This window comes from Anopheles merus, chromosome X (assembly GCF_017562075.2).
Source record: "Anopheles merus strain MAF chromosome X, AmerM5.1, whole genome shotgun sequence".
Taxonomy (NCBI): domain Eukaryota; kingdom Metazoa; phylum Arthropoda; class Insecta; order Diptera; family Culicidae; genus Anopheles; species Anopheles merus.
The window spans coordinates 4943144-4966910 of record NC_054081.1 but is presented as its reverse complement, the minus strand read 5'-3'; the positions used below and the strand labels follow the sequence as shown (position 1 = coordinate 4966910).

Here is a 23767-nt window from a genome sequence, read left to right as displayed (position 1 = left end):
GAGCTCACTCACTCACAAACTATCAGCGCAGCGCCACACGCTCCACCACATGCAGCGCCAGTTCTTCGGCTGCGGAATCGCATCGCGCAAAGAATAAAAATCGTTTGTACCGCGCTGCTCGCGACGCATTCATCGTTTGGCTGCAGTTTGCGCAAGCAAAAGACACACGCTTGAGCTGACGCGCAAAGCAGGCTCGTGGCCGCGATCTCAGTATCGGGTTGTAATCGCGCATACGCAATCAACAGACGCAAACAGTGATCCCGCGAGTGTGTGTGTGTGTACGTGTGCGTGTGTTGGTGAAAGTGCTACAATCCTGCCGCTCATCTCGGGCGCCTTATCAAACGCCGGAATGGCTTCGCGCAACGGAGCGCTCCGGCGCGCGATGCTGATAGTGGTGCTGGCGGTCGCCGTCCCTGCCGCCGCCCAGCTCGACGGTAGCTTCTGGTGGATGAACGCCAACCTGCTGAAGCAGGCGGAAGCGCTGCGGGAGACGAAGGACGTGAAGGCGATCGTCATTACGAAGGACTCGGCGCTGGACGAGGTGCGCGTCGGCGGCAACTCGCTGGCCGACAGCGACTCGCCGGACTGCATCTGCGTGCCGCTCAATCGCTGCAACAATCAACCGACCGGGAGGTAAGCCAGTGTCACCGGGAGGCGAGATTGCCGTTTCGGCTGGCCCCGGGGAAATCCCCCCTTGTGGTGCTTCTAATCAAGCGAACGATCAATCGAACTGGAATTGATGACGTGATGCTGCTGCTGCCTCTGCTCGTTATTGGCGCATTAAAATTCTCACCGTGTGTGCCTCACGTGCCATTTCCGGTGCGGCTGTGAGTGCGTGTACGTGTCCTCGAGCACGGTGGGCCTTCCGAGTGTCCGAATGATTGCACTGTGGCAAAGAAAATCGTTACTACCAAAGCGAGTGGTGAAGGCCGTCAAATGAATGGTGCAGTTAGTGGTGTATAAGAGCGCTGTGTTGTGTTGTTCAGATTTGCAACCTTGATCGACTGTACAAGTGTCCAGGTTTCTCTGCTAACATGTAGCCGGCTGATTTGAGTTCTATCACAGCCTTTTTATGAACCGTTTCTCCTCAGAATGCCAAAAGATCTCATATCTTCTAAAAAGCATCCACAAAATCTTCTTCAAACGCGACTGAATCCTCACTCCAAAGCCTACTTCTTGACCTCTTGTCCCACAGGTGCTACTTGAACATTCTTTAGTTGATATATCTTGAAAGATAACTTATGCACGAATAATCTCATTACTTGCAAAGTGGCTCCTTCGTCACATTCTCGAGCATATCACAGGTACTCTATGACGGCGTTATCGGCTCTTACAGGGTTTCCCACGATTTATTGGTCGGTTCCCATCAATTTTTGGTGGGTTCCCATATTTTGTTGATGCGTTCCCACGATTTTTTGGTCGTTTCCCAGAATTTTTTGGTCCAATTGTATTGATATCCAATCGGAAAATACCAATAAATTATGGGAACGAACCAAAAATCTATGGGATACGACCAAAAAATCGTGGGAACGCACCAAAAAATCATGGGAACTGACCAATAAATCGTGGGAAACCCTGTATGAGTTTTCGCTAAAGTTAATAGCGAATGCACCCATTCGCGGAGATCCCTTTTACTTGTGAGATCCCTTTTTTGCAATTTACTAACTTACTCTAGTCTCCATGGAAAGGTTCTAGTCAGCTTGCTTGCTGTCCTTAGTTATCCGTTACATTTGAACTAGTGGTGGGAGCTCGGAATCGGACCTAAACGATTCTGATTCCGTGTTCGGAATCAATTCTGGAGCCGATTCCGGAGCCTACCGAAGTTGACTCCTGAGCCGATTCCGGATCTAATTTCGGAGATCGACTAGAATCAGAAACGGCTCCGAAATCCGGATCGACTAGAATCGGAATCGATCAGAGAATCGTAATTTGCTCTGGAAATAGAATCAGAATTGACTCCAGAATTGGAATTAGCTCCGGAAAGAGAATCAGTTCTTGAGTTGAAATAAGAAGTTTCACATGAGAAATTAGTCCGGGAATCTTCATGAGAATGGATCGTTTACAAATAAATTTGGATTCTTTGCGGCTATCAATTCGTAGGATCCAAACGCCAATTCTTATGGAAATGACGAAACTGACTCCCATTCCGAAACCGATTCTGATTCCAGAGCCGATTCCGGAGCCAATTCCGGAAACTGATTCCGGACCTGATATCCAGAATCGATTCCAGAAAACTTCGAAGCTAGCCGGAATCGATTACGACGAAAATTTCATTTCGTCATCACTAAGTTAAACCCTTCAGACTGTTTCCAATTGCAAAGACATTTCTAACCCTAACGGCCATCTTATTTAGAACAACAAACTGAATTATTTTCATAATGAATGCTAATTGTCTGCCTGTTAAGGTTAATCGATTTCGATTTCTCGAATTATTCGATGCTCTCAGTGCTCTTAATTAACGAGATGGAGCATTTATACCCATTGCACTATGAAGTGTAGGCGCATCAGTATTAGTGATGTGCGCTTTGACGCGCACCCACGACTCAGATCCGACTCCGGAAAATTGGAACCCACCAGTTCCGCCCGGAATCGTAGTCGTCTGGGTCGGAGTCGTTCGGAATCGTCCGGAGTTGTTCGAAGAAGTCTGGAGTCGTCCAGAGTCGGAGTCATTCGAAGTCGTCCAGAGTCGATCGGAATCAATAGGAGTCAATAGGAGCCGTCCGCTGTAATGTGCTTGTGATCAGGCATTTAATTTCGTTGGGTTTTTTTGCCTTTCACTTTGCGCGTGTACTTCCTATTCAGGCCTATATTTCGAAGGCCGTTGTCTTCGGCCGAATCCTAACAAGTCCGGGCGACTCCGGATTATTGAAGTCGAATCGGAGTTGACTCCAGATTTTTGCCAATTTTACCCATCACTAATCTGTACATTACGATTTCTAAGAAATCGTATTACAATTTGTACACGAGCCTCGTGCTGTTGTCTGTTCACCAAACGAGTCGCGACCTAACGCTAACCCTAGCGAGCTTCATAATTTGGCGTAAAGGACTATTCCCAGCTACAGACTGGCATCAAGCAATTATTGTAAATCGACAATGATAATTGCATACACTATGGTTGGTCCTACCAAGGCGAATAATATCCCTGTCTGCTTTGGATAGCAAATAGACGCCATCAAGCTCACTATAATGCCTACCAAGGCTATGCCATGAAGTTCTAATTCCAATCCAATATGAGAATCTGAGGAAAACAGAGCACTGGTTAGCTTTTCAACTACAGAATGAAATGATTTGTGTATCAAAATAACGAATCCTACGCTATCCTAAAACAACTGAACGAGAACGACAGTTCTAGGCCCTACCTGGGCTTTAAACAGGTCCTTTGAAGAACTATTTCTGTGAATCCCCGAGTCTCCTATCGGCCTCGATTTCATGCGAACTCTCTATTTGCGTAGTGCTCCGTCCATCCCAATCGGAAACTAGACATGCTGGACACATCGAGAGTAGTGCCAGAGCACAAACAAGTATTGTTGAAGGGTGAAGATTGTGCTGATTGCTGTTGCTGATTGAGCTGGTTGAGATGGTGGGGATTTCTGTTGAGCAGTGTGAAATGAACTGGAGTTGATAGTAGGCGCGTTGTTTTTCTTTTCTAACACATTTCGGGATGTACTTTACGCAATCACGTACGCACCGTTCCTTTCGTTCGTACAACCGGCCTTTACATCGCTTTATTGCCTACTGCCATCCGCCATGCCGCGCTCGTGGTTCAGCATCGAATGAGCCATTTTAAACACTATAACGTAAGATATTCCATTTGAACCATTTTCTTCTTCCAACATGTCAACGTACAGCATGCGACAAGACACTACGGGTGCGGAAGATCAGCTCCCCGCGATCCCTCAGCCCGGGGGGTCGGTCCGTTCAGCTTCGACTACCGACAATTGGCCGGGAACGTTGGCGATAGCGCCTTTGCTTTACGCCTGCACGCGAAAAACCTATACAAAATCGCTATAGCTTCTAGGTGGGCCACCAATGCACGCAAGCATTCCAACACATCTCTCTCTCTCTCTCTCTCTCTCTCTCTCACACACACACACGCACGCACACACACTGAGCAAAGGGAGTTGCGAACACAACGTGCGATCACAGCTGAGAAAGGAACGTTTGTCGCAGAATGTCCGTTTGAAGGTATTTTTTATGTTCGCGCCCCTTCGCACATGCACACATTCACACTAGCGACTCGAGTCATTGGGGGGAAACGGTTGGGAAACGGGGGATGACTTTACAGGGCTCTCTAGCTCTCCTACACAAACTGTTCCGTACTGTTGGCGGACATCTCCATTAACCGCCAGGCCGCCTTCGGGTCGAGCTCGTTCGGGTCGCGGCACAGCACCCACACGTGGTGGCACCGCATCACCTTCTCCGGGTCGCCCTCGATCACCGCGCCCTTGCCGTCCCGCACGCACATGATCTGCTGCGTCTGGAACGTGACGATCAGTACCGGGCCCTGCTCCATCACCTTGCCCATCGCCAGATCGACGTTCTCGATGTCCAGTATCTTCGAGTCGAGCCGGCAGCCGGCCTTCTGCGCCTGCGCGATCGGCGTCGCGATGATGTTGTACGTGCTCTCGAAGCACCAGTCGCGCAGCACCTCCAGCTCGCCGCGCACGATCGCCTCCAGCACGTTCGGGATGATGTCGTTCTCGCAGTCGCGCAGGAACTGCTTCTGGTCGAAGCTCGGATCGATCTTGCATATCTCGGTGAGCGTCTCGGACAGCTCCGTCTTCGAGAACAGGTTGCCCATGATGTCGCTCACCTTGTCGGTCAGCAGCCGGGACGCCCGGATCATCGGGTTTTCCGACTCGTCGTACTTCATCTTCCACGTGAGCACCTTGTTCACGTACTGGTTGTTGTTCTTGAAGTCCTCCCACGACTGGTAGAACTTGCTGTCCTTGTGCAGCTCGACCCCGGTCGCTTCCGCGTTCGGCTCGACCGCCCGCGACGGATCGGACGCGAGCGACACCTCCACCCGCTTGCGCAGCTTCTCCGGGCTGCGGTACACCCGCGCCTCGATGCTCTGGTTGTCCATCTCCTGCCGCACCACCTTGGCCGTCTCGCTGATGCCCCGGAAGGCGCCGGACTGCCCAATCACCTGCCCCTTCTCGGCGAGCGTTTCGCCCATGCCGCGGGCCGTTTTGCCCAGCTCCTCGCCCAGCTTGCCCGCCTTGCGGGCCAGATCGGTGCGGGCCGCCTCATCCAGCGCTTCCGTCAGCCGACCCCGCACCTTGTCCAGGTTCTCCTTCAGCACCTCGCTGCTCTTGGACGCTTCCGACTCGACCGTGTTAAACTTTTGCCGGGCCGCCTTCAGCGCGTCCGACTGCTCGAGCTTTTGCGCCTCCTCGCGGAACTTTTTCAGGTTCTCCTTCATCTCCTTGTTCTTCTCCATCTCCTGCTTGATGTTGTCGACCACCTGGCTGAAGAAGCCGGGCCGCCGGGCCGAGTAGGCACGCTGGAAGAGGAGGGATGGGAAGTGGAAGAAATCGCACAGTTGGTTAGGTACGCGCTCTGCCCCGGGCGGTTACACAAGGGACTTACCAGCGAACTCGGTACGGCTCGGGCCGCACTGCGGGACAGCAGCATCGGCACCATCCTGCCGGTAGCAGCGTACAGCTGATGCTGTAAGAATGAGAGGAACTCTTCAATCGGAACTCTGTCTCGGGAACGGCCGCCTTCTCAAGGCCGGTCAAAACCCCGGCACTACGTACCATTCTAACGCACGTTGCTGGCTGCCGTATCTATCGAGGTGGAAGCGACGGTCGGTTGATTGCTGGTGCTGCCCTTATCACGCGTGTACTTTCAGTGCTTTTCGCTGAATTTTCATCGTCTTACGCCACACACATTCAGCACTAGTGCACTTTGTGCTTCTCGCTAAACGCACGGTCCGCTCCCAGAAACCGTGCCGATGCGTGTGACGTAATGTCAGTCCCCCTCGGTGACAGTGTGACGGCGGCTGTCAGATCGTGCGGCGAGCGCTCCGTGTCAGCGGATCCACGAGGCCCAGCGTTTAGACCAGTTCTGCTTATGTCGACCACTTTGCACACACATTCGATTGCTGTTGGTGAATATTTAACCCTGTCACTGGCAACCAAAAAAACATCATATTGCAGGTAACCGGGCTACTCGGGCAGCCAGCAACGTTGGAGGCTTATAACTTGGTTCAACTCGCTACCGTTTTTACGTTATAGCTTTTGGAAGTTGAGATGTTTTTTTTGAAAAAATACAAAATGTAAAAAATGTATTTTCAGTGCTTTACAAAATTTTCACAGCAAAATTGCTCTAGCAGTTTGGAGAACTGTATTTTGCACGTCTTTTATAAATTTTTCAGAATTTTTCTATGAGCCATAAAAAAGATAAAGGAGTTTTGGTTTGAATAAAAACCGTTACCTGTCATAATAATTTTATAAAATGCAAATCTGCGACAAATGCAAAAACTTCATAAAATGGTCTCTGTTGGTAGCTTATGTTGATTATACATTGTAAAGAGACTGAATTTAAACATTGTGTGTGAAATTTATTTGATGTGGGTGTCTTTCTACCAGCATCGATCATAACGTAACGGTTTTTATTCAAATGGAAACTCCTTTATATTTTTAATTCCTAGTAAAAATAATCTGAAAAATTTATAAGAGACGTGCAACATACAGTTCTCGAAACTACTAGAGTCATTTTGCTGTGAAAATTTTGTAAAGTACTGAAAAAACATTTTTTACATTTTGTAATTATTTAAAAAAAAAACCTTGTCCACTTTGAAAAGCTATAACTAAAAAAACGGTAACGAGTTGAACCAATCTATGCACAGTTATAAAAACTAATTCTAAAAACGGGTTTATTACACTCCTAAAATTTTACGAAACATTCCAGAGAAAGATGGCTGTTGTTTACAAACACATTGCAAGGTTCAAGTTAATCAGATTCCTAGAATTAGTTGAATAAGCAATTAAAATCGATTTGGCTACCCGTGCAGCCGATTGCCTGGAAAAGAGTTAACCATTCCTTTCTTCGCAGGGATGGACTTTGCGGTGCGGAAAGTGTTTGCTGCCGTCGGTCGCAAATTATCGCTCCCGAACAAACCACCACCACCACAACAACAACAGCACCAGCGACCGTCTTCAGTACCGGGGTGACCTCCACCAAGCTAGAGCCGGTTGATGGGCTAATTTTCGACTCAGATCCCATTCTGCCTGTCCTGCCCGCCTCCGTACCGTTTCAACCGATCCCACTGAACGAAAGCGACCATGATCCGAACCTGCTTGCCGAGCTGTCCAATCTGCTTCTGAGCCACAGCCTGGCCGATACGTTCGAGCCCATCGTAAGCAACGCACTGCCGATCGATCAGCCGGCCACGAACGGTTCCGGTCGGGTTGAAGCGGCCACAGCACTGCCCACCGTCGGCAGCGACAATGAGCAGCGCTGCGGCCGACGGCAACATTCCGTCAGCAGTCGCATCTTCTTCCAGGACGAGGAAGGAGACGGCATTAGTCAGGCCGTGGCCGGACCGGTCGGTTTCAGCGAGTACCCCTGGACGGTGGCCATCTATCAGCTCATCCGGAACGGTTCGTACGTGTACCACTGTGGAGGGGCGCTCCTCAACCGAAGCGTCGTCGTAACAGCGGCTCACTGTGTGTCGAAGTAAGTACCCACAAACTTTCTATTTCCATTTCAATTTATTCAATATAGTTATTTGCCTAATAGGTTTAACAATATGATTTCTTAAATGACCAAATCTTATGCTATCCTAGTCTCCTAGTATAGTACTCTTAGTCGTAAAGAATTCCGTAAATTTTGAGGCTAGTAAAATTAAACTAGACAAGAAAGTCCACTCAAAGAAAATTCGTGGAAAAGCGATCTGCAAAGCTATTAAAGGTCTGCATGCATCGGAGAAGAGGTTCATTCGATCCAAAGACAATCCGTCGAGGTAGAACATGCACGAATTCACGAGCCCTTAGATTTCTGCAAGGGGCGTATATTCCAACCAGTCTAAGAAAGTTTGGAGATTCAATTTCACTCCCTATAAGCTTTGCAGTAAATTGGGCGCGGACTTTAGATCGCCTTTGTTCTAAGGTTTCTAGACCAAACAGTTCATATCTTCTAGCATATGGGGACATTGTCAACATTTCTTCCATATGCCCAACGGAATGCGAATCTTGTAAATTTCTTTTGGATTACTTCAATACGGTTACTCAAATCAATCCCACGAGGACCCCAAATGACGCTAGCATATTTAAGGGCAGGGTGAACGAGGGAGTAATATAGCGATTTTAAACATCGTGGATCTGTAAACTCAACAGTTGCTCGGAATATGAGGCCTAGGGATTTGTATAGGATAGATATACCTCTGTAGTTAGGAACTTGAAATGGACTAAAATTGAAATTGAAATTTTAACTTAATTTTCATCAGAATAGTGCGTCGATGTTCAAAAGATAAAAACCTGCAAAGTCGCTGTCTACTCGTGTAGCCTGGAAGTAGTTGCCTGGAATATGATGTTTTTTTTCGATTGGCAGTGACTGGATTAAAAACATGGAAGATAACAAGCTAAGCATTAACTGTTTGAATTCTTTCCAGCAACCGCTTGCACCCGAATCGGTTCGTTGTGTACGCTGGCGACTGGGACCGGCGACACACACAGGAACGGCTGCCACACCAGGAGCGAACCGTCAGCAGGGTCCTGGTACACCCGAACTACTACTCCGGCGCACTGTTCAACGACCTCGCGCTACTGTTCTTCAGCGAACCGTTCAACGACACGGTAGCGAACGTGGAACCAGTGTGCCTGAACAGCCCCTCTGGCACGGACTACATCCCCCCGGACAACTGTTTCGTGACGGGATGGGGTGGCTCCCCGAAAGGCAATCGGGCGCAAAGCATCCAGCAGTACAGCAAGCTACAGCTGGTCGAGCGCCACCGGTGCGAAACGCAGCTCCGAAGTTTGCCAACGCTTGGTTCCAAGTTTAAGCTCCACCAAAGTTTCGTCTGCGCGGCGGCCGACGGGACGGATGTTTGTCAAGGATCGGGCGGCAGTCCGTATGCCTGTGAACGGGACGGACGGTACTACCTGGTCGGCATCGTTTCGTGGGGCGTTGGCTGTGGCGACGGCATTCCCGCCGTACTGACCAACGTGACGGAACTGAGCGAATGGATCAGCCGGCAGTGAATTGGTTGGTTTGTTCGTTTCTATACCGTTTAGCTGTTTTTAATGTCGAAGGCAAGCATACCAAATTAAAATTGTCTTTATTGTACGTAAACTTTTGAATGTAAGCTAGTGTTTAAAAATAAAATAAATGCAATAAACTTTTAAACCCAAATGTAACGGTCCGTTTGAAATATGGCACAGCGCATGTTGCCAATGTGGATTGTGGATTGACGTCCGGCGGCGACAGTGCACAGCACAACTGTGCGATGGTAGGGTAACTGTACCAGTTTTCGGCACGCTAGTGCAGCAGTTTCACAAAAACTGCTCACAAATAAACATTTTTTATTATTTTTCATGAAAGTGATGTTATTCTGGTTGATAAACTATCATAATATGTTACACTATTTTTTATTTGCCGGTTCAAAGCCCTGTTTTCATAAGTATTCGTAAAAATGCAAACATTGCTTTTGCTCCTATTTTCGGCAGTTTGTTCCTATTTTCGGCAGGTTGTGTTCCTATTTTCGGCAGCGCGAATACGGGTCAGAAAATGTTATTTTCTATGTAAATATGTACAAAAAAATGTTTAAAGCAATTTAACACTCTTACTTTCCTAATAATGATGTTAAAAAGCACTTTAATTAATAATTTTATGTTGCTTATTTTGGCCCGTTTTGACAGCCATTTTGATGCGACGTTTAAACAGAGCAGCCATTGACAGTTTGATGGTCATAGCGTACGGTGCGAATTGGCTTACAATATTTATTTTTCTCTTAAGTTAGTGCATTGTTTGTCGTAAAATTGGTGATATTTGGTACAAGAAAGGTCATATTATGTGTCGATATACGCATTGTAGTGTTCTGATCAATTTTTAAAGAAACATTCAGCCAAATCCAAGGTGTGTTATTGTTCCGAGTTTCGGCAGGAGCCCACAACATTGAGCTGTCAAAAATGAACATTTACTGTGTACCTATTTTCGGCAGCATTTAAAGTGAAAAATAACCTGTTTATCGTGATTTTAAAATTCCGAACAAGTTAAAATAAATTAAATAATCATAAAATCTTTAATATACACCACTTTTTCATTGTTTTACTGTTCTGATTCTCTTAATCACAAAACCTGCCGAACCATTGGCTGACAGCAAAGCTGCCGAAAAAAAAGCACAATTTATTTGATATTTTGAAAAATACGTAATGAAATGGTGTGAAACTTCGTATGTGAATATCAAATAATTACACTTTCACTACAAAATTGTGTTTTGTGAAATTTTTTACCACATTTGTGCAGAATTTCACGTTTTTAGCTACCCTGCCGAAAATAGGTACACTGCCGAAAACTGGTACAGTTACCCTATGTTTTGTATTATTAAGTATTATTATTAATGTAATTTATTATTATTATCAATATACGCATTGAACTACTTGAATTCCTACACTATTTCTACGCTGCACATGTACTGCCGGGTATGGTTTGTAGACTGGAACTGTATCGGTTTTAAACCCGGACCAAGTATTCAAGTATCGTTCTGGATCCGAATCCGAAACAGTTCCTGGTACTGTTCTTAAAAAGTAAATGCAATCGCGAGCTATTTCTGGATCGGATTTCTAGATTCATGATATGTTCCAGGTCAGGTTCATGTTCATGAGAAGTTCCATTATTCTGGACTGGCATAGGTTCAGCAACCAGGTTCAGGACCGGCATTAGGTCATGTGCAGTTCGTGAACCAGAAAGGGTGATGTATTTGTGTCAGGAACAGTATGGGTTTGGTCCCTACCAGCATTAAACGGCTTTGAAGGCATTCAGAAGGCATTTAAGGCCTTAGTCGCCTTAGAAGGCGAATACAGATTTCAACCGAAACTTTCACGGCTGAAACGGGATCTCTTCGAAATCTTTCAACTTTTTGATTCAACGAGAACAGATAACTTGCCGCCATCTTAGCTTGTATATATACTGGTTTTGCACCCTCACTAATGTAACTGCCAACTAGAGTAGTGACAACGCTTTTAGTTCCGAACCGAGAAAGCGTGTGTTCAAATCCTAATTTTTATTATCTTTTTTCTGTGTTTATTTCTTTTTAAATTAATATTTTCTTGCTATAATTAGAACAAATCAAATTTATGTGAAGCGAAATTTTAAAAACACCTTTTAAAAAACATAATAATGACTATGTTTACCCTTCATAATCAGGATGGGAGAAAAATGTATCTCATTTCTCCTTTTACTAGAGTTATCGAAATAAGTTTGATATATTAATACCTTTCAACGGGTTGATCTTTAACAACCGAATAATGCAGACCATATTTAATAAAGTGAAATAGCTCAGAGCTTAACGCAAGAGAACATAACACGTAAATCGGGCTATCGAATCTCACGCACATATCTGGGAACACTACAACAGCGCAGTGCCGAAGACGCTTGTAAGGTTTTCTTTTGACAGTTGCAATTTCAAATTTCAAATTAAAAGCGAAATTTTCAATGACATATTTCAAAGGCATTTAATTACTGCTAAATGCACTGCTGATCGCCTTCAATTCGCCGGCGATTATAAGGCGATTAGAAGGCATTTAACGGAAATTTGCGGGTAGGGGTATTGGTTTTAGGTGTTTAAAGGGGGCGTCCAGACCTTCATAGGGGTATCGTACGGATTAGTAATGTGCTCTTTGGAGCGCACTCACGACTCCGATCCGACTCCGGCCAAATCCGAACCACTAGATCCGCCCAGAGTCGGAGTCGTTCGGAGTCGTTCAGAGTCGAACGGAGTCGACCGGAATCGGAGTCGCTCGGAGTCAACAGAAGCCGTTCGGTTTAATGTGCTTGTGATCAGGCATTTCATTTCCTTGTGTTTTTTGTGTCTTTCACTTTGCGCGTGCACTTCGTATACAGGCCTTTGTTTCGAAGACCACCGTCCGTCAACTCCAGACGACCCCGACTTCAATCCCTTCCGGACGACTCCGAATCCGATCGACTCCCAACGATTCCGACCGACTCCGAACGATTCTGGACGATTCCGTATGACTCCGGATAATGATGGGCAGACCTACCGTACGGAGCCGGTTTCAGAAATTATCGGAGTAAAATCAGAGTCGACTACGAATTTTGGCCAACTTTACCCATCACTAGTACGGATTGGTAAGCGTACTTATGTCCGTCGCCCAAAATCAATTTTCTTGTTGAAATTCCAATGGCTCGCATAATTGTGTCACGCACTGTAGCATTTGCCAAGGAAAGTCAAAATCAAAATGTAAACAATAAATAAACGCCGAGTCGGTGAATCCTCGGAGCGGTACGATCGTGGAAAGAAGCCAAACAAGCTGCTAGGAATAATCAAAACGTTTTGTTAACGAGTGTATTCACTGATTGAGTGCTGTTTACACCTGCCAGATCCTTAAAAGAATGCACATTGCAAAGAAATGGATTTACGCGAAGCCGTTCGTCGATGAGCCGACGCTCGACAACTTCGAGCTGGTGGAGGAACCGGTGCCGGAGCTGCAAGATGGAGGTAAGGATAGGCGCAAGCCACTTTCTTCCTCCCAAACGATTGCTAATGCCTTGTTTGCTCGCTTGCAGAATTTCTTATCAAAGCCCTGTACCTGAGCGTGGATCCGTACATGCGCATCTACATGCTGGCCAACCCGACCGGCAGCACCATGATCGGGGGCCAGGTCGGCGAGGTGATCGAGAGCCGGCACGCGGACTTCCCGGTCGGGGCGCTCGCGTTCGCGCAGGTCGGCTGGCGCACCGTGTCCGTGTGCGCACCGGCCAGCTTCGAGACGCGCAAACCGTACGTGCTGCCGGAGCTGGGCCCGCTGCCCGCCTCGCTCGGGATGGGCGCGCTCGGCACGGTCGGCAACACGGCGTACTTCGGGCTGCTCGAGATTTGCAAACCGCAGCCGGGCGAGACGGTGGTCGTGAGCGGGGCAGCCGGTGCCGTCGGCAGCCAGGTGGGTCAGATCGCGAAGATTAAGGGCTGCCGGGTGGTCGGGATCGCCGGCTCGGCCGAAAAGTGCGAGTGGCTGCGGCAGCTCGGCTTTGACGGGGCGATCAATTACAAGGAGGAGGACGTCGGGAAGGCACTGCGCCAGCTGGCCCCGGACGGGGTGGACTGCTATTTCGACAATGTCGGTGGCCGCACAGCCGAGACGGTCAAGGGGCAGATGAAGCCGTTCGGGCGCATTGCCGTGTGCGGCACAATTTCCCAGTACAATGGGGGTGAGCCGGCGCGCGTCACCGACCCGCAGAGGGACTTTGTGTGGAAGCAGCTGGTGCAGGAGGGGTTCAGCGTGCACCGGTGGACCGACCGGTGGTTCGAGGGCGTGCACCAGAACCTGCGCTGGATTCGGGAGGGGAAGCTGAAGGTCCGCGAAACGGTCACGGACGGGTTCGAGAACATGCCTCGCGCTTTCATCGAGATGATGCGGGGCGGAAACGTGGGCAAGGCGGTTGTTAAAGTTTAAATGCCTGCTTGTGAGCGTGAAAGTCGAAACCATTTATTTTTGCAAACAAATAATATAGAATGAAAAAAGGTAACTAGGGGGGAACATGAACGAACACAGACACAGGGCACAGAACAATGATAATTCTAAAATCTTCAAGCCAAGTTTATGTTAAATGTTGGAGAGCATTTAGAGGGAAATCAAGCCAACCATAAGCAGACAAGGTGAACAAAACTGATAAGCAATCTTCAAAGTGCCTTCATAAATTAGGTCGAAATACAAACGCACCAATACATAATGCTCTTTTAGGGCCAATCCGGGTAACATGCTTCACCAACCTGACCGATAAGGCTGCCCGAAAGGTTCATGTGATCTTCCACAAGTTTCTATCTACCCATTGTGTTTTGCTTCTTTCTGTTTTTGCTTATCATTTCCTGTCGTCTCTCGCATACTGCGGCTTTCCCAAAAATCGTATAATACGTAACTCAAGGTTTCTTCTCTTTTTAACGAAAAATGATTACATATTATCGTATTTGCTCATGTAATAGGTACAAAGGACGAGACTTTTTAATGTATTTTATGCTCAACACTCAATTTGTGCTATAAAAATTAGTGATGAGTTGGCAAAAATTCGGATTCGACTCCGGGAGGTAAGTCTACCCTGCATTATCCGAGGTTGTTCGGAATCGTCCGGAGTCGTCCGGAATCGTCTCGGTTCTTTCGGAGTCGACCAAAGTCGTCTAGAGTCGTTTAGAGTCGGAATTCGGAGTCATGGGTGCACTCCACAACACTAATAAAAGCGCTCGGTCATGCTAATTTAGGCGTTACGTAGCTCATGGATGCTCCCTCAACCATCGCTCCACGTGCGTTTGTATTGGTATTGTTTACCCGGCGTAATCTCAGCGGCTGTTATTGTCTAGACACCAGGCCCGCACGTAACATGAGTAAGTTAAAGTCGCCCCAAGACCAAAACCCCCAAAAAAAAAACGACGAATTTTAAAAGTAATTTCCGAATGCCCTCTCCGCGCCGCCAGAGTCCCTTTGGCAGCAGCTCGTCCGCCAGCGCCAGTACGCCACCGATGCGGCCGGCGCCGCCCGCAAATGGATCTACGCGAAAGCGTTCCAGGGCGAACCGCACCACGGGAACTTCCGGCTGGAGACGGAACCGCTGCCCGCGACCCTCCGCCCGGGCGAGTTTCTGGCCGAAGCCGAATACCTGTCCGTCGATCCGTACATGCGCCCGTACATGCTCGCCTACCCGGAGGGGTCGCTCATGATCGGCGGCCAGATTGCGCGGGTAACGCGCAGCGAGAACGCCCACTTCCCGGTCGGCGCGACCGTGTTCGGCCAGTTCGGCTGGCGCACGCACACCGTCTGCGATCCGGCCCGGCTCGAGAAGGACAAACCGTACGTGCTGCCCGATTTCGGCGGGCTGCCGACCAGCCTCGGCCTCGGCATACTGGGCATGCCGGGCAACACGGCGTACTTCGGGCTGCAGGAGCTCTGCCAGCCGCAGCCGGGCGAAACGGTGGCGGTGAGCGGGGCGGCCGGTGCCGTCGGCAGTGTGGTGGGCCAGATCGCGAAGATTAAGGGCTGCCGGGCGGTCGGCATCGCGGGCACGGAGGAAAAGTGCGAGTGGCTGCGGAAGATCGGCTTCGACGCCGCGATCAACTACAAGCGGAACGATGTGTACGGCGAGCTGAAGAAGGCGGCACCGCGCGGGGTGGACTGCTACTTCGACAATGTCGGCGGCAGCGTGACCGAGACGGTGCTAAAGCAGATGAACGTGTACGGGCGGATCGCGGTGTGCGGCGCGATCTCGAACTACAACAGCGCGGTCGGCAAGGTGACCGACCCGCAGCGCCAGTTCGTGTTCAAGCAGCTGCGCATGGAGGGGTTCCTGGTGTGGCGCTGGAACGACCGGTGGCTGGAGGGCATCGAGGGCAACCTGCGCTGGATACGGGAGGGCCGGCTGGCGTACGAGGAGACGGTCACCGAGGGGTTTGAGCGGATGCCAGACGCGTTCATCGATATGCTGCGGGGCGGTAACACCGGTAAGGCTGTGGTGAAGGTGTGAAGGAGGGGAAGGGAAGTGCGTCTGTGTGTGCGTGTGGCATTACGCACCTTTAACCTTTGTGTTAACGATCACGCGATGTTGCATTTTTCGCTTTGTGAAGTAATGTTGTATCCAATTCCTATTTTGAAAGTGAATGCTTGAGTTAATCCATCAATTGTTAAAAAAAGGATCTTTAAAACCAATTTCATACCATTTGTTTAATGCTTTGTTGAGGCATATATCACACAGTTTTACAGTCTACAATGCTCAATTTGTTGTTCCCATTTCGTCGAATTTTCTTTCAATAGTTTGGTGAAGTTAAATATTTATCAAAAATAATTTAAAATTCCATTCTGGGCCCGGCTTGCAACCCATTTGCTTCGATAATTGGATCAAGTTATAAGTTTAATAGACCTTCAGTAACAGTGTAAAAAGAGGATCTGAATGTTGGACAGTTCCAGGAACAAAGAGATGGACACTAGTTCGATTGCCAGCTATCTCTTTGGACCAGCTTTTAGCACCAATTTCGGAGTTTGAATAAGACCGAGAACAGGTCCAGAAATAAGATAAGATGCGGTTGGGTATTGATCTTGGCATGCGGTCAACTTTAGAGGCAGAAAAAATGATAACTGAGAACAAGTGAATGTGTGGTTTTAAGACTAGCATACAACACAAGCTCTCTCTCTCTCTCTCTCTCTCTCTCTCTCTCTCTCTCTCTCTCTTCTCTTTTTCTCTGAACACACAATCGTGCCGCCGCCCCTCCTCGTAATGCTAGGTGTCTCCTTCCTCAACGCCGAGAACCTCAAGCCACTGTTGCCATTTGTACAGCAAGAATTTCTTTCAAGAAGATTTCCAATGAAATTAACTACGAGTAAAGGTAAAAAAAAACTAAAGAGTTAATGGGAAATTCACTGCAATCGCTGTAAGATGTTGTCTCTTCTGGATGAATTGTTTCTTTTAGATGAACATTTTATTTTTTTTATTTTATGACTCTTCAAGATGAATTTCTCCCTAACGCGAATATCCTTCAAGCTGCATATGCGATTTGGCAGCCGAAATTCCCTAAGAAGAATTTTTGGGTGACAGTTCACAAAAATATTGGTCAAAGGATGCCATGTTTTTTCCCGCGGTTTCTTGGATACTTCATAGCAACATCTTCCTCAACATAACTATCTCTCTAAGCTGACGGTTCCTTGAAGATACAACTTAGACCCAAGCGCCACAGATTAAGCTTAAAAGACTGGAAAATATCCATAGAAAACAAAACTAAAGCTCCATCAATAGATTTGCTGGTCAATTTGTTTGCTCAATAGACGGCGTTTTATAACCCATAATTATATAGCTGTCCTTTTCATACAATGTGTTTGCCTCACTTCATCTTTTTGGATTGAGAGCTTGAGCGGTTTAGAATCCGTTTAGTGGCCGTTTAGTGGATTTGTAGCACTTGGGAAGAACATAAGTTTTTTTTTGCAAAAATAGTTTATTAGTTTTACCAATGAAAAAAAAACATAACAAACAGCTAGTAGCAACAAATTCAGGCACAGAATAGAACCACAAATTAAAAATAACAAAAGGCTCCCGGTTTTAACTTAATAATGATGCTGGAAAATAGCATGAACAGAATTACGACATCAATTTCCTTTACATTGTCTTAATACAATCATCATCTGCTGCATAATTTACCAAAAGAGAGGTAAAAATAAACCCTTACGAAGTTTTTTTTTTTTTTTTTTTCTTTTGGCTCAACAACCGCTGTCGGTCAAGGCCTGCCTGTACCACACTACTTGTGGGTTTGGCTTTCAGTGACTTATTGATCCCCCCATAGCAGGATAGTCAGTCCTACGTATGGCGGCACGGTCCATTTGGGGCTTGAACCCATGACGGGCATGTTGTTAAGTCGTACTAGTTGACGACTGTACTACGAGACCGGCTAACCCTTACGAAGTTATACTTCCGAAAATCGGTAAATATTTAAAAACGGTATAGTTTTTTTTTTGTCGTCTCCAGACAACACGGTTAACGAGGCGCGTATCAACAACCCCCAATAAAAACACGATAGTGCGGCGGGCATGACGTGCGTGAACGTTTTCTGGCCAAAGTCTCGCTCCCGATTACATCGTACGCGACCGGCAGGATCCTAAGAAAGGGGCAAAGTACAGCACAAGTCACGGGAGTGTCCGCAGGCAAAGGATGGTGCTGGCAAGGAAGTGGATGTACGTGCGGCGCCCGGAAGGGGAACCGAAGGAGACCGATTTCGCGCTCAAGGAGGAGGAGCTGCCGGCCCTCGAGGCGGAAGGTAGGCGGAAAAGAGGTTTGCTTTCCTAGCGCAATCAGCTGAACCTCCTCTGACGCATCGTTTCAGATTTCCTCGTCGAGACGGAATACTTTAGCCTGGATGCGGGACTGCGCGGGTACATGGAGCTCGGGGCCCTGCCCGTCGGCAGCCCCGTCATCGGGATGGCCCTCGCGAAGGTGATCGAGTCGCGGAACGCCCAGTTCCCGGTCGGTGCGATCGTCTGTGCCCGGCTCGGCTGGGTCACGCATGCCGTCCTGAGCCAGCAGCAGCAGAAGGAGCTGCGGCCGTACATCGTGCCGGAGGTGGCGGGCCAATCGCGGGCGGTCGGGCTCGGCCCGCTCGGCCTGTCCGGCAACACGGCGTACTTTGGGCTGCTCGAGATTTGCAAACCGCAACCGGGCGAGACGGTGGTGGTGAGTGCGGCGGCCGGTGCCGTCGGCAGCCTGGTCGGTCAGATCGCGAAGATTAAGGGCTGCCACGTGGTGGGACTGGCCGGCACGGAGGAAAAGTGCGGGTGGCTGCGCGAGCTCGGCTTCGACGCGGTCGTCAACTATCGGGCCGGGTCGGTGCGGGAGCAGCTGGCCGCGGCAACGCCCCGCGGCGTCGACTGCTACTTCGACAACGTGGGCGGCGAGCTGACGGAGCTGGTGCGCGAGCGCATGAACCTTTACGGGCGCATCTCGGTGTGCGGCGCCGTTGCGAGCTACAACGGGCAGCCGGCCCAGGTGGCCGACCCGCAGCGCGACTACGTCTCGAAGCAGCTCCGGCAGGAAGGGTTCGTCGTCTTCCGGTGGCTGCCCCGCTGGATGGAGGGCATCGGCCAGATGCGCGAATGGCTCGAGCAGGGCAAGCTGGTCCACCGGGAAACGGTGTACGAGGGTTTCGACAGTGCGCCGCGCTCGTTCATCAGCATGCTGCAGGGTGGCAACATTGGCAAGGCGGTCGTGAAGGTGTAGTGCGCGCCCCGCCCTACCGCTGTCGGTCTTTGCACGGGGGTGCCGGCTCGTGCCCACCGCCGTGGTACCGCCGGCAGTGGTTCTTCAGCAGACACTTGTACTGGAAGCGCTTGTCGCAGTCGGCGCACGGGTACGGTTTGTCGTTCGTGTGGATGCGCATGTGAACCCGCAGCGTGTACGCGATCGTGAACCGCTTGTTGCACACGCCGCACACGTGCTTCCGGTCGTTGCTGTGCGTCTTCATGTGCTTCCAGATAGCGCGCCTGTGGGTGAGGGAATTCAATTAGAAAACACACAAGATACGTTAGATCAAATTTTACACACTATAAGCTGACTCGGTTCAACTGAAGCATTTTCTTGTTAAGCCTTCCGTTAATTTTAACACCAACCCTTCAGTTTGTTGGAATTTAATCAAAATAATAAATAATTAATTTTCAAACGAAATTGCGTCATCACGCGTTTTGCTGTTTCGAAAACTTTGAAATTCCCCAAATGGCGCCAGATAAGAAGCTCGAGTCGGTAATCACTCACTTGTTGCGCATCAGCTTCCCGCAAACCGTGCACGGCAGCTTCGGCTCTTCGTGGTACGAGAGGTGCGTTTTGTAGATGCCTTGCGTTTTGCACTTCTTCCCGCACACGTTGCACACCGCGTAGAAGTAATCGGTATGCCACAGCTTCTTGTGCCGATTTAGCAGCACCAAACCGGCGAAGGTACTGCTGCAACCTTCCTGATCGCACACGTACGGCCGAATGTCTGCGGAAACGAGAAACGAGGCGTAAATAATTTTGCTGCAAAATAATCCTGAACTACTCACTTTCATGCTCGTTCAGGTGCGTTTGCAGCTTCCAGCTGTCGTACTGCTTGCCACAGATGTGGCAGGTTACCTTCGCCCGTTTGTAGGATTTTCTCGACACGCTTTGACGCTCCGCCGGGGAGGACGTTGAGCTGGACGCGTCCATGCTACCGCCACTGAACTGCAATCCGGCGAAGGCGTCATGCTTGTGCCTTAGCTTGCTGGCCAAGCATTTCGCCTGCTCGAGTGCACTGTCGAGCTGGAGCGCATCCAGGGCCCGCTGCTCCTGGCCGGAGAGCTCCTGGGCGATGGTGGTGGTTTTCCGAAAGCTGTCTACAATGTCCAGCAGGATGCAGCACTCCTCACACACTTGTGGGGTCTTGTCGACATTGAATGCTCCAAGCGCTTTTAGTTGGTCACTGGTCAACTCCAGCGTGACGTCGCTTAGAACACAGCAAAGCCCACAGCGACGCCTCTGCTCTACCGCGTGCTCCGTTGCATCGAGGCGCCCGCTGTCCGGTAGGCGAGGTGTTTGCTCTTCAAGGAATTTTGTAATCTCCAGCAGTATCTCCGGATCCGGTTCGCACTGTTCTAACCGCCCAGACTGCGGCCCGGGCCTTCGGGTCTCACTTCCACTGGTTTTATCCACCTCATCCTGCTGCTGCTCCTGCTGATGTTCCTCCAGATGCTCTTGTTGCTGTCCCTCGCCGCCAAACAGCTCTCGCTCGATCTCCAACGAACCTTCCAGATACTGCTCGCCCTCCGATACGATGCTGGCGTACAGGTAGTCTACCTGCTGCTTGTGCCGCACGATAAAGTTCTCGCATTCGCGCAGCAGCACCCGGTTGCCGTCGGACGCCCAATCCCCCAGCTCCAGTATGACAAAGTCCTCCATCAGCAACCGGTTCGTCTTGAAGCACGTGTTGCGAAACTCGGTCGTCAGGAACAGCAGCGAGGCACAGTTTTTGCATATCTTCGTCAGATTGTCCTGCTTCGTCACCTGCAAAACGGCCGATTGAGGGTGGGAGTTTGGCTAGAAATTGTCCCCAACTCCAATATCTATATCCCATCCCTGTTGCTTACCCGAATCGAGGTACATTCAAAGATTTGATGCGCTATGCTGTACTCCTTGTCGGAGAAGATACACTCGAGGAAGTTATCGTCACACACCCGCATACACAGCCGGCACTGGTTGGGATCGTTGATAGCGCTTCTACTGTTCGGATGGTCCATGTTGGAGCGTTGTGTGCACCTTGCTCACGTTGTCTGGGTTTTTGGTCCATTCTCGGGATCCAGACACCACCAAACATTGCTATTTGCGCATGTCCTTGTTCGTCGGCCAGCCAGCTGTTACACTCATCCAGCTGACACTGTGCAGCTACAAGGATATGCTACAGTGGAAAGATGCTATAAACGAATATTCCCCGAATCTACTTAGAATATTGGATGCTACTTAGAATATAGCACAGTAACATTCGACTGCAACTACACAGACAAATCTTTTACTACCCAAGCAATACAATGTTTTTCTACAATAAATCCCCATTGATGTTCTCTTTTGATGCCTTGGGTAATGATTTTATTATAGTTAAGAAGAGGTTACAAGAAAAATGTTCTTCAAATTTTGTGCTCTTCTTTACCGTAATTCTGGCTGCATCTTTGATATCATTCCCAAGAATCAGGGCCTACTGCGCATTTTTGTGTCCTTGGCGACTTCTCGAAGGAGTTGCCAGTTTACGACTTCCAAGAACAATGTTTCAAATTACATTATTATTAAAATACAGTCTTTCCCCGAGTTACGCGAACAATGCGTTCCAGCGACATTCGCGTAACTCGGAGTTTCGTGTATATCGAATATCACGTTTTTCACCCAAAATAGGAAGAATAACAAGTTATTTATGATCAAATTGAATAATCTAATGTTCATTGTTACTTATTTCATGCGATTCGTGTAGAAAATGCAGTTATTTCTGTGAACTAAGCGATTTAGCGAAAATTTTAGCAAAATTGCTTTTATTTTCAATTTGGCAATCGTTGGAGGTAATTGTACCAATTTGACCTATGAATTGTCAAAAATTCGCGTAACTCGGGAAAAGACTATAACATAAAAAATTAAATAACCTACGAGATAGAATTAGAAACAACTTTCGGGAAAAAGAATGTTCATTTTCCACTAAATTAAAACAATAGTTTTGAGAATCAATAAAGAAACACTCTAATAACGAGTGTCAACATACACACTGTTTGGGGATTAACTGTCACTGTATTGTTCGTTTACCAAACCGCCCTACATGCCAATTGCCGCACAACGTCTAGAAAGGCAAGTTGTTTGCGTTTATATCGCACGGTTCAATCGTTCACTTGGCGTTACCGTAGCCCGGTGGAGAGGGATTTAGAGGAAAAATTACTCATAAATTCAATTAAATTCTTGTTAAACGTTATTTATCTTGATTGGAAATACGTCAAACTTACGTTCAGCATTATCGGAAAGGGTTTACCCACCCTACGGGGATTATATTACAGCCAGCAAGCGTCCAACGGATAGCAGCCAAATCCCGCTTGGCACGGTATGTGTTGTGTGCGCGTGTGTGTGCGTGCACGCGTTGCGGACGGAAACATCAACACCACCGAGAAAGAGCGGCGTATAAAAATGCCACTGTATACTTTGCACTGTTTGTAAATTGCAGCCCACTTTGCCACCCGGACGCACATTCCGTGCGTGGAGCGTGCGTTGCGTAGCCAGCACCGATCAACCTTCGTCCGGTCTCTCCCCCTCCCCCCCCCACCCAACTTCGTTTAACAGCGCCCCGGAAAGCAGCCCTCACTGTTTGTGTGCCGTGCGAGCCTGTGCGTGTGTGTTTGCGTGCGTGCGTGCGTGCGTGGTTTGTGGTCGGAAGATTGGTCCCTGTTTTTCCCCGTCTCTGCACACACACACACTCTGCGGTGACGCCGGGGAAGGTGGTTGGCGAAGCATAACAAGTGGTTTTTTTTCGGTGCATTTTACCAGCCAGCGAAGAAAGAAAAGGCCACCCACTCAGGTGCGCATAACACACGCACACACGGTTTGGTCAGATCCCCGCAATAAACCCCTCCCCGAGTGGTCCGAGGGACACAAGTGAGACAAGTGAAAATGTCGCTCTCGGTGGACGTCGACGAGCTGGAGAAGGATTGGACCGAGCTGTCGGACGAGTACCGGAGCCTGGAGGTAAGGAGGGAGCCCGGCTGAGGGAAGATGAAGGAGAGGAAGCGGGAGTCCCAAGCGTATTGACCGATTTCTGTGTGTGTGCCTGCGTGTGTGCTTATTTGTCTTCTTCTTCTTCTTTTTCACGGCTGTTCCAGGCCGCCAACCAGCAGTACCAGGAGCTGCACGAGCGGCTGGAGGAAATGCAGGAAAAATGCACAAAGCAAATACAGCACCAGCGCTACCGGATGCGGCAGATATCGAAAAACCTCAAAACGTAAGCCCTCGCGATCCCATCCCGGGCAGAGCGATCCATCCCCAATCAAAAAAACCCTCCTACACCCGGGCGTCCTTGGGCACACATCTTGAACGCACGCCCAGCCCAGCGAGCGTCCTATTAAGTATATGCACAAAACAACAGGTGGGCGATAAGATAAACTTTGGACTCTAACCGACCGCTCACGGCGACGGTATCGATCGACGGGCCTAACACCGACGAAAACGAACCAAAAAAAACAAAACATATCGCCCTGGAATTCTGCTTATCATCATCTGCCCAGGGCCGAGATGCACTCTCCGTATCGCGGTATCGTAAAGATTCGCGTATCAATATTGGTGGTGCTAGAGGCATGAAAACACAACCTTGTTTTAGCTTTTTCTTTCTTTTTTTTTCGGCTGCGCCACCGTCATGTTGGTGTGCGATTAATCCTTTTCGTACCCACTAATCGCTAATTAACGGGCTTTCGAGGGCGCACCGGCCATCGCTGCACGGTCAAGGGCAGCTGTTGGCCTAAACCGGTTGTGGAACGTCGTGCGTAATTATTGGTTAATTATACGCAACAAGGAAGAGGGGGGGGGGGGGGGG

The 23767-nt window shown here is 48.8% G+C and overlaps 7 protein-coding genes across 9 annotated transcripts in view; 5 read left to right on the top strand and 2 right to left on the bottom strand.

Moving 5' to 3' along the window:
* The first annotated feature begins 3 nt into the window (after positions 1-3).
* Positions 4-9472, top strand: LOC121593518 (coagulation factor IX-like). 2 transcript variants are annotated; one of them, XM_041915904.1, is made up of 3 exons: positions 4-633; positions 7063-7686; positions 8621-9470. In XM_041915904.1, the coding sequence occupies exons 1-3, from the start codon at positions 350-352 to the stop codon at positions 9207-9209; spliced, it is 1497 nt and encodes a 498-aa protein (XP_041771838.1). In that variant the 5' UTR covers positions 4-349; the 3' UTR covers positions 9210-9470. The 2 variants fall into 2 exon arrangements, with proteins under 2 accessions (XP_041771838.1, XP_041771848.1); XM_041915914.1 differs by lacking the exon at positions 4-633 and adding an exon at positions 5967-6164 and having other exon boundaries at positions 8621-9472.
* Positions 3695-5974, bottom strand: LOC121593522 (mitochondrial import inner membrane translocase subunit TIM44). The gene is made up of 3 exons (XM_041915928.1): positions 5763-5974; positions 5593-5673; positions 3695-5506 (listed from the first exon to the last, which is right to left on the bottom strand). The coding sequence occupies exons 1-3, from the start codon at positions 5763-5765 to the stop codon at positions 4301-4303; spliced, it is 1290 nt and encodes a 429-aa protein (XP_041771862.1). The 5' UTR covers positions 5766-5974; the 3' UTR covers positions 3695-4300.
* A 2941-nt stretch (positions 9473-12413) lies between the features above and the next one.
* Positions 12414-13939, top strand: LOC121594713 (prostaglandin reductase 1-like). The gene is made up of 2 exons (XM_041918331.1): positions 12414-12685; positions 12754-13939. Exons 1-2 carry the CDS (start codon positions 12580-12582, stop codon positions 13638-13640), a joined length of 993 nt encoding a protein of 330 aa, XP_041774265.1. The 5' UTR covers positions 12414-12579; the 3' UTR covers positions 13641-13939.
* Positions 13940-14262: 323 nt separating this feature from the next.
* LOC121594707 (prostaglandin reductase 1-like) lies at positions 14263-15878 on the top strand. The gene is made up of 2 exons (XM_041918322.1): positions 14263-14563; positions 14654-15878. The coding sequence occupies exons 1-2, from the start codon at positions 14455-14457 to the stop codon at positions 15694-15696; spliced, it is 1152 nt and encodes a 383-aa protein (XP_041774256.1). The 5' UTR covers positions 14263-14454; the 3' UTR covers positions 15697-15878.
* A 1767-nt stretch (positions 15879-17645) lies between these two features.
* LOC121591985 (prostaglandin reductase 1-like) lies at positions 17646-19371 on the top strand. Its single transcript, XM_041913129.1, has 2 exons — positions 17646-17971; positions 18038-19371. The coding sequence occupies exons 1-2, from the start codon at positions 17866-17868 to the stop codon at positions 18925-18927; spliced, it is 996 nt and encodes a 331-aa protein (XP_041769063.1). The 5' UTR covers positions 17646-17865; the 3' UTR covers positions 18928-19371.
* LOC121592017 (myoneurin-like) lies at positions 18941-22280 on the bottom strand. Its single transcript, XM_041913216.1, has 5 exons — positions 22194-22280; positions 20805-21112; positions 19743-20721; positions 19459-19681; positions 18941-19190 (listed from the first exon to the last, which is right to left on the bottom strand). Exons 2-5 carry the CDS (start codon positions 20952-20954, stop codon positions 18941-18943), a joined length of 1602 nt encoding a protein of 533 aa, XP_041769150.1. The 5' UTR covers positions 20955-21112; positions 22194-22280.
* LOC121591973 (transmembrane protein 120 homolog) overlaps positions 22270-23767 on the top strand; it is a 4572-nt gene continuing 3074 nt past the window's right edge. The window contains exons 1-3 of one of the 2 annotated variants that reach the window (XM_041913118.1): positions 22270-22288; positions 22409-22926; positions 23061-23179. In XM_041913118.1, the coding sequence (XP_041769052.1) occupies positions 22852-22926; positions 23061-23179 (194 nt within the window). In that variant the 5' untranslated portion in view covers positions 22270-22288; positions 22409-22851. Of the gene's footprint in view, positions 22289-22324; positions 22927-23060; positions 23180-23767 lie in introns of those variants that run through there. The other variant, XM_041913108.1, reaches the window with a different exon arrangement.